The sequence below is a fragment of the Vulpes lagopus genome, chromosome 12 (assembly GCF_018345385.1).
Source record: "Vulpes lagopus strain Blue_001 chromosome 12, ASM1834538v1, whole genome shotgun sequence".
NCBI classification, from domain to species: Eukaryota; Metazoa; Chordata; class Mammalia; order Carnivora; family Canidae; genus Vulpes; species Vulpes lagopus.
The window spans coordinates 56,179,089-56,188,088 of record NC_054835.1 but is presented as its reverse complement, the minus strand read 5'-3'; the positions used below and the strand labels follow the sequence as shown (position 1 = coordinate 56,188,088).

The 9,000-nt window shown below is 49.6% G+C and overlaps 2 protein-coding genes across 12 annotated transcripts; one reads left to right on the top strand and one right to left on the bottom strand.

The window, feature by feature from the left end:
• Nucleotides 1-321: 321 nt before the first annotated feature.
• On the top strand, nt 322-3,499 carry SRSF2 (serine and arginine rich splicing factor 2). Of its 8 annotated transcripts, none has more exons than XR_005982992.1 (4): nt 322-915; nt 1,122-1,432; nt 1,710-1,813; nt 2,462-3,499. XR_005982992.1 is itself a non-coding variant. In XM_041724042.1 (3 exons), the coding sequence occupies exons 1-2, from the start codon at nt 554-556 to the stop codon at nt 1,423-1,425; spliced, it is 666 nt and encodes a 221-aa protein (XP_041579976.1). In that variant the 5' UTR covers nt 322-553; the 3' UTR covers nt 1,426-1,432; nt 1,710-3,499. The 8 variants fall into 8 exon arrangements, 3 of the variants coding, with proteins under 3 accessions (XP_041579976.1, XP_041579977.1, XP_041579975.1); XR_005982993.1 differs by lacking the exon at nt 1,710-1,813 and having other exon boundaries at nt 323-915; nt 2,462-2,559; nt 3,064-3,499; XR_005982991.1 differs by having other exon boundaries at nt 323-915; nt 1,122-1,813; nt 2,462-2,559; nt 3,064-3,499.
• Nucleotides 3,500-3,780: 281 nt separating this feature from the next.
• METTL23 (methyltransferase like 23) lies at nt 3,781-8,870 on the bottom strand. Of its 4 annotated transcripts, none has more exons than XM_041724037.1 (5): nt 8,453-8,870; nt 6,152-6,256; nt 4,497-4,734; nt 4,328-4,412; nt 3,781-4,177 (listed from the first exon to the last, which is right to left on the bottom strand). In XM_041724037.1, the coding sequence occupies exons 2-5, from the start codon at nt 6,233-6,235 to the stop codon at nt 4,012-4,014; spliced, it is 573 nt and encodes a 190-aa protein (XP_041579971.1). In that variant the 5' UTR covers nt 6,236-6,256; nt 8,453-8,870; the 3' UTR covers nt 3,781-4,011. The 4 variants fall into 4 exon arrangements, with proteins under 4 accessions (XP_041579971.1, XP_041579972.1, XP_041579973.1 ...); XM_041724038.1 differs by having other exon boundaries at nt 4,497-4,599; nt 8,453-8,868; XM_041724039.1 differs by lacking the exon at nt 8,453-8,870 and having other exon boundaries at nt 4,497-4,640.
• Between the last annotated feature and the right edge of the window lie 130 nt (nt 8,871-9,000).

The following is a 9,000-nucleotide window of genomic DNA, read 5'->3' as shown; positions in this document are numbered from 1 at the left end:
AAAAGAAGGCGGGGCCTGGAAGGGGAGCGCTTCCTGTTCCTCCTGCGGGAACAGCGCCCGTGCGGCCTCGCAGCCGGAAAGAGCGTTTCGCGGGCTTTCCAACTGCCCGCAAATTCCGCTCCCCCCTCCCAGCCACAGTGACTCCGCGCTTTTCGGCCCGCCCGCCGGGCTCTGCGCAGGCGCGTCGGGCAGGGGCGGGGCGCGTGGCCGCGGAGTTGCGGGGCGGGGAGGGGCGAGCCAATCAGGGGATTCATTTCCGGGTGGCGCGGGCGCCATTTTGTGAGGAGGGATATAAACGGGCGCCAGGGCCGGCCGCCCGCCCAGTTGTTTCTGTGGTGGAGTCGGCGGCTGCGGCGGTTCGCTCGCCTTTTCCGTCCACCGCGCCCGGTCCGGCCTCTCCCAGCGTCTCAACCGCGCGGAAGCCAACTGCCAGAGGCGCGGCGTCGAGCCGGGCTAGTGTGGGGAAACCGCCGCCTCAGCCGAGCGCGCGGGCCCGCCCAGGGCGTTACTCGGTCGGCGCGCAGTCGCGGCCCCCGGCCGGCGCTCCAGAGCCATGAGTTACGGTCGCCCGCCTCCCGATGTGGAGGGCATGACCTCCCTCAAGGTGGACAACCTGACCTACCGCACCTCGCCCGACACCCTGAGGCGCGTGTTCGAGAAGTACGGGCGCGTCGGCGACGTGTACATCCCGCGGGACCGCTACACCAAGGAGTCCCGCGGCTTCGCCTTCGTCCGCTTCCACGACAAGCGCGACGCCGAGGACGCCATGGACGCCATGGACGGGGCGGTGCTGGACGGCCGCGAGCTGCGGGTGCAGATGGCGCGCTACGGCCGCCCGCCGGACTCGCACCACAGCCGCCGGGGCCCGCCGCCCCGCCGCTACGGGGGCGGGGGCTACGGGCGCCGGAGCCGCAGGTAAGCGAGCCGGGGGCACAAAGGTCCGCGCGGACACGTGGCGGCGGCGGCGGGCGGGCGGGCGGCGGGCGCGGGGCCGTGGCAGGCGGCCGGGAAATGGCGCCCGGGCGGCGCGGTAATGGCGGCGGGGCGGGCGCAGCACGCGGGCGGGGCGCGGCCCTGGCCCCGATGGCCGCCCTGACTGACTCTCGCCCGCCCGCCCGCAGCCCTCGGCGACGCCGCCGCAGCCGCTCCCGGAGTCGGAGCCGCTCCCGGTCCCGCAGCCGCTCCCGCTACAGCCGCTCCAAGTCTCGCTCCCGCACTCGCTCGAGGTCGCGGTCCACGTCCAAGTCCAGGTCGGCGCGAAGGTCCAAGTCCAAGTCGTCGTCGGTGTCCAGGTCTCGCTCGCGCTCCCGGTCCCGGTCCCGGTCCCGGAGTCCTCCGCCCGTGTCCAAGAGGGAGTCCAAGTCCAGGTCGCGCTCCAAGAGCCCCCCCAAGTCTCCCGAGGAGGAAGGAGCGGTGTCCTCTTAAGCGAATGGTAATGTCAATGGGGATCCGAGACGCACGGACTCGAACTCAGATGGGGTGTGCAGGAGCTTGTTATGATCCGTGTTAATATAAAGTGGCTCCTGGTGTCGGGAGTGCGGCTGTGAGCTAACTCAGCTTTGGGAGTAATACTGAAGAGAGGGGTCTGCAGAGAGGATGTGCATAAAGCTTAGATATTAATGGCTGTTTCGTAAACTGTTTGAGACCTATTAATGAAAATGACTATTTCTTGCTGTTTTTATCCAACGTCTGCATTTTCCCCTTTAAAGCTGCGGTCTCCTGTTTGATAAAAGAATATTGGCCAGTATTGCAGATTTTAACTGATTTGGCTGATCCTCCAGGGACCAGTTTCTGTGGGCGTGTATTGGAGCAGGTTTGTCTTTAAATGTTAAAGATGCACTATCCTCTTAGCGAAAACGATCAGTTCAACTATTGTTGTACTGACTGGGACTTCATATTCTAACGGATGTGGCAAACGAATTGCAAAAAAGAAGCAATGAACTTTTGGAACCCCAAAAAAGTTTACAGGTATTGCACTGGGTGGGGAAAGGATAGTGTGTCTTTAACTCTCAAATTGTTTGGTCCTATTTTTTAAAAGGAAAGGGCCCTAAGTAGCTCAGATATTCTCAATTGCCAAATGTTTCATTTGAAAACTAAAGATTTATCTTAAAATAGACTGATTTTCTGATTTCAAGTTGTTTTTGTTTGGATACCGTCCTTTTTCTTTTTTTTTTCTTTCTTTTTTTTTCCCCCTTTTCCTTTTTCCCCCCCTTATCATTTTTCACCTTGGTTATTTGGCCAAGATTGCATAAACACAAATTTGTAAAAGCGGATGGTAGCCTTTGTGAAAATTTCCTAATTGGGCCTTTAAAAAACTGATAATGGCTGGGTGGAACCTTTCCGTAACCTACTTGTTTCACCAGAGCCTTAGTAAGTACATGCCTGAAACTGAAACCATGTGCACTTTCAGTCACTTCACAGTAATGGAGGGTAAACTGAACTTTTCTCTTTTCAAACCTAGATGGGTCAACAAGCAACATAACAGAAGACTTGGGGGAGAAGGACCACACACTCAGTCCATCGAAGAGTCCTTGGAACAAGCAACTGGCTATTGAAAAGGTTATTTTGTAACATTTTGTCTAACTTTTTACTTGTTTTAAGCTTTGCCTCAGGTGGCAAACTTCATTTTATGTGCCATTTTGTTGCTGTTATTCAAATTTCTTGTAATTTAGTGAGGTGAACGACTTCAGATTTCATTATTGGCTTGGATATTTGAGGTAAATTTTCCTTTTTGTTTATATAGTGCTGACTTTTTTTGTTTGAAATTAAACAGATTGGTAACCTAATTTGTGGCCTCCTGACTTTTAAGGAAACGTGTGCAGCCATTACACACAGCCTAAAGCTGTCAAGAGATTGACTCAACATTGCCTTCATTCCTTAAAATTAAAAACCTACAAAAGTCGGTGTAAATTTGTTTGTATATGTTATTTACCTTCAGATCTAAATGGTAATCTGAACCCAAATTTGTATAAAGACTTTTCAGGTGAAAAGACTTGATTTTTTGAAAGGATTGTTTACCAAACACAATTCTAATCTCTTCTCTTGTGTATTTTTGTGCACTAGGCGCAGTTGTGTAGCAGTTGAGTAATGCTGGTTAGCTGTTAAGGTGGCGTGTTGCAGTGCAGAGTGCTTGGCTGTTTCCTGTTTTCTCCTGATTGCTCCTGTGTAAAGATGCCTTGTCGTGCAGAAACAAATGGCTGTCCAGTTTATTAAAATGCCTGACAACTGCACTTCCAGTCACCCGGGCCTTGCATATAAATAACGGAGCATACAGTGAGCACATCTAGCTGATGATAAATACACCTTTTTTTCCCCCCTACCCCCAAAATGGTAAATCTGATCATCTTCATGTATGAACTTAAAATACGGAAAATGTTAAGGAAGCAAAATGGTTTGTAACTTTGTAAGTACTTATAACATGGTGTATCTTTTTGCTCATGAAAATTCTGTACTATAACCATTGTTTCTGTAGTTTAATTAAAACGTTTTCTTGGTGTTAGCTTTTCTCAGAATATGTCTTGGTCTTTTTTCCCCCTCCCTTTATTTGAAAGACCTGTGACCTGTGCAATTTACCTTGTGAATTGTTACTGACTGTACAGTATGAAGGTGAAATGTTTGGTAGTTGACTTTTTTTTCCCCCTTAAGTTAAAGTGGAAATGCCATTTCAGCACCCATAACCCCTAAAATCAATGCTCTAGGGTAGCACTTCTCTTGAGGTTGTGGATACTCCCTTCTTAGCCTGTTTTTATTTTTTTAAAGAACAGCCCAAGTCGTTTTTTGTTTGTTTTCTTACAGGCGTGTTAATTTTTGTTTTCATGGCTTTGTAACCCACAAGTGTTGTCTAGGTGACCCATCACAAAATCTTTAAAGCTGACAGATTTGGACCATCTTCAAATCCAATGGGTTTTTTTTGTACGCCCAAGAAGTTAAAGTGGTCTGAGTCTAGTTGGCATGCCAGGTTGCTAATTAGTATTGACGTCGTCCCAGAACAGCCTGTATGTAGGTGGTAATTCAGAGACTGTCCTTTGCAAAGGAGATGACCAGCATTTCAACCGTATGTCTTCCTGGAAGGGCAGATTCTGCTATATCTTCCTTGTCTGCATCAAAAGACTCCAGAGGAATGTGGACACATTTCATATCCCACTTGTAGAGCAAAGCTTCAAGTGACCAGTCAGCACTGAGAAAAAAAAATAAATTGTTTTTTTAAAATCATGCTTTTCCTGTTTTGCTTCAGATACATTTTCATTTTGTCCTTAAAGTAGATTATTGCATGAGGAGTAAAGTTTTAATAAAATTGAGAGAGTAAACCAAGATGGTGCAGGCTTACCTTCTCACCTGGTAAGTAGACCACAGTTGGACTTTGGGGTTCTTCTGCATCAGAAAGTAGACTGTAGTTAAGATGTCTTCAAAATCTGGGAAGAGAGGACTCCTTAAATGGATTTGTACATATCCCCTCTTTAGCCAAATGTAGTATTGAAAAACAAAAAATTTATTACCTTCTGGTTCAAAGAACACATCAGATGCAAGAATAATATCTTGTGGTGGTAGAGCCAGAAGATCCTGAGACACATGGCCCCATGTCAGTCCAATGACACGCACCTGTGGCAGGTTATTCATTTCACAGCTTTGCCGGCAGATCTCTAGACAGTAAGGCATCTCTGAACTGTCTGACAGGATTACTTCAGCACCACATTTTGCAGCCATAATTCCTGGAAGGCTCACTCCAGCTCCAATCTAATAAATTTATTAAAGGCTAGCATTTCAAAGTCCTGCTTAGCATTTCAGGGAATTTAGGATCTTAGTTTGCCTAAGTACAGCGTCCATGAGGAGCTTGTCATAATCTATAAAATGTGCCACAATGAAGTATTGCTTTACTAGATGAAGCTTAAGCTTTTCAATTGTAGAACTTGGGGGATTCCTCTTAATTGGCTGGGAAGGTTAATTCCCATACAGGGCCCTGTATTCTGCAACTGACAGTATCGCTTTCAAAGTCTGTATCTGGCAGCTTAATTGCTTAATAAGCCCTAGGTAGTTTGGGACACATGTTCTGTCATTTTCAGTTCTCTTAGTTGTCTATAAAGGAGCTCCTAATTATAGGACATGGGGTCTCAAGGTTTGAGGAGTGACTTGCATGCACACCTGGCCATTACGGTTGTTACTACCAATTTTAACTGCTTTCATGTGGCTATAACTTGACAGGTCTGCAACATGGCTTCCTACAAGGGATTTTCTAGTTGGGCCTTCAAAGTGACTAAGGAATAACCAAAGAATGCCTTTATTAAGTATTGTCTCTTTGCTTAAAACATAAACTTCCCATTTTCCAGTTCTGAGGATAAGCATAGAGATTCTCAATCTTCTCTCCAAATTGCCACTGATGGGGGATCACTGGGTGGCTCAGTGGTTGAGTGCCTGCCTTCCGCCCAGGGCGTGATCCTGGAGACCCGAGATCAAGTCCCACATCAGGCTCCCTGCGTGGAGCCTGCTTCTCCCCTCTGCCTATGTCTCTGCCCCTCTCAATGTCTCTCATGAATGAATAAGTAAAATCTTGTAAAAAATAAATTGCCACTGATACTCAGGCCAGAAGTGCACCAAGTGCCTTCACACTGCTCATTTATTTACATGGTTTTGCAAAAGTTAAGAGGTGTTACTAAGTTTTGGATTTATCCTCAGCCTTCAGATTTAAGTCTTGTACCGTTTCTGCAAACTTGACAATTTCTCCAACCCTTTAGCAGGTTCCTGTCAGGTGGAGTGAGAGAAAGCTTGGGATACTCAAGATTTCCAAAAATGGAAAAGGCTACTTTATAAGAAACTGCATATGTCACAGACCCCCAATTACCCTACTGGGTCACCCTGGAAAGATTGCCTTAATGACTGCTTCCATGCCAAGATTCTAGAACTAAAATTAGTCAACGGGCTTCACTTAGAATAATGGTCAGCATAATGTAAAGGGCCAGATATTTTAGTCTCGATGGGACTCCTGTGGTCTCTGGTACATGTTCTTATTTTAAACAACCTAAAATGTAAAAAGCATTCTTCACTCAAGACTTACAAGTTGGTCAAATCACCCAATTTAAAAATATTTAAACAAAAGTAACAAGCACATAGACTTAAATCTGAACAGGATTTCAGGAAACCTCAAGAGCACTTGTACCTCTAAGACAGCCTTGCCCGGCAGAGATCTTCTGTGAAACCACAGGTACTGAGCCAGGACCACCGCACAGGGCCAAACATACATCCCATATTGGAGATGGAGGACCTGAAAAGAATTTTTTGTATGCCAAAAATAACTCATCTGCTGGCAGCTGGAATATTTTACAGTTAGAATGCCCAACACTGGCATCTATCACAAAAATGACAGTTCCCTGCTCTCTAGTTCACATCCCAGGAGGTATATGAAACTGCAATACCCTGTGATAAGCACTCTTCATACCCTCATTCGTTCAACAAACATTCATCCAGGGACTTGAGTGGTTTAGTGGGCTAAGGATGTAACCTAGGTTAAGGGTGTAAGGCTCGTAGAATACAGACATCCTACTGGGAAAAGACAAGCCATAAGTAAGCAAATACATTTTTCATTGGTGATAATGCTAACAAACACGAAAACGTGATGTGAGATAGTGGGGGCAGGAAGGGGTGGGGAGACAGTGACCACAAGCTGGCTGTCCTAGATAGGGAGAATGATACAGGTAAAGGCCCTGAAGCAGGAACTAAAAAGCCTCTGGCTGGACCACAGAGGGCGCCGACTGCTGGAGGCAGGGAGGCAGGGTTGTGGTAGGTTGGAGGGAAGGCAGAGACCAGACCAATGGGGTCTTGCAGGCCATGGGAAGTTCAGCTTTTATTGTAAGGCAGTTAAGAATGTATAGGGACGCTTGGGTGGCTCAGTGGTAGAGCGTCTGCTTCAGCTGGGGGCATGATCCCAGTGTCCGGGGGTTGAGTCCCACATCGGCTCCCTGCGGGGAGCCTGGCTCTCCCTCTGTGTCTCATGAAAAAATAAATATTTTTTTTTAAATGTATCTGGGGCTTATAATCAAGCATTGGTTTGGTATGCTAATGAGAGACAATGAGGCTGGGAAGACTTTCAACAAGTTTGAGTGCAGCTCAGTCCTGGACTCAGGAAGGCAGGCAGCTTACACAGCCTTTGAAGAGAATCGGGAGAGCATGGTATTTAGGGAGGCAAAAAAACGGCTCACACCTTGGCAATGAGCCTGCCTGAGTTCAAGCGCGGGATGTGTAACTTACTGTGTGACTGCACCCTGCCTATGCTTGTTTCCTCACCTGCAAAGCACTATCTCCTCGGGTGACTTGGAAGACTCAGTGCTAACCTAGTATATAGCACCCAGCACAAAACAGTCAAGGTGAGCGGTTCCTAAACTGCAAAACTGCAAGTCTTTCCGTTTTCTAGAGCAGAGGGTGCTGCTAGTGGATTGGTTGGAAAGGCTGCTGAAGTGGTAAAAGCATCAAAGGCGAAGGAACTGAAGGTCCAAATTCAAGCAGTCAATTCACTCAACAAAAATATTAGTGCCCTGGAACACCTGGGTGGCTCAGTGGTTGAGCATCTGCCTTCAGCTTAGGTCAGGATCCCTGGGTTCTGGGATCCAGCCCGGCCCTAGGGGAGCCTGCTTCTCCTCTGCCTGTGTCTCTGCCTCTCTCTCTCCATTTCTCATGGATAAATACATAAAATTAAAAAAAAAAAATTAGTGCATGGGCACTGGTACTAAGTGTAGCAAGTGCAGCCTGAATAAAACACCTGCCTTGGTAGATTTTACCCCAGATACAATAAAGGATATCCAACCAAAGCAGCGAGTTTGCAAGATTTGGGTGTAAAAGGGTCTTTATTCTCACAGGGACTATTTCCACCTCCTAAACTTGGAAAGAGATCCCAGTGGGGTATTTCAACACGAAGGCATTTAAAAAAACACCAGAAATGGTTTTCGCTTGAGACTTCACCTCCTCTTAGGCGGTTGTTTTTTTTTTTTTTTTGTCTTTAAATGGTTTCTGCTCATGCCTCCCTCATTAGACTGCTGTGAACGTCGAAACACTGCTACCTCCAAATACTTTAAAAATCCGGATGCATAAGGTATTACTTCTATTATTACTGATTATAGAGTTTGGGGACAGCTGTGAGCTGAAAGGAGCAAGTGACGGTCGGCCCAAGAAACTTTATTTGGACAGTGAAGGTGGACTCTCCGATCCTTGGTAAAGCTGAACTAAGAAGCCCTTTAACAAGACCAAAGGAAGCATTTGGTGTCCAAATGCTCCTTTTCTGGCAGGGCCCCCCCCCCCCAAGTGTCTTACTTAGGAGACTGCCAAGGGCTTCACACCGCAGACCTCCCCGCCCTGAAGACCATCGCCCCAACCCTCCCGACGCCGCGAGGTCGGCTGGACCCGCTCCCGCCCCGGGCGCTCCCGCAGAGGACCCGAGGCGCCCCCCGGCGGCACCCGCCGCACGCACCTGCGGGACGCGGACCTCCAGCACGGCCCCCTCTGCCCCCAGGCCCGGCTCCTCCGAGAACCGAAAGCGCTGGGCCCGGGCCGCATGCCCTCGGAGGTCACGCTCGCCCAGCGGGGAGTCGGGGGCCCCCGGGCCGGCCGGGAGCAGCGACGAGCGCCGGGCTGCCAGGCTGCGCGCGCGGGAAACCCCGAGGCCGGCTGGGGCCGTCTCACTGGCGCCACGTGGCCCTTCGCGGCCCCCGTCGGGTCGGGGCAACTCGACAGGAAGGGCGGGGAAAGCAGCCCTCGGGCGGGGATGCGGCCACGCGGTGAGAAGACACGGGGACGCCAGGCAAGACGGACACACGGAAGACAGGCGGCCTCGGCCGCTCGCCCGCCGGAAACGGGCCGCCGGCGAAGCGCCTCGCCCCCGGAAGTGACGCGCAGACCGGAAGCGGGCGCGGGAGAGGCGGGGCCGCAGTGAGGCGGCTCCTCGTTCGGCGCGACCTTCCCAACATGGCGGAGAGCCGGCGAGTGTGAGGGCGGACCCCAGAGGCGCCCGGACCAATG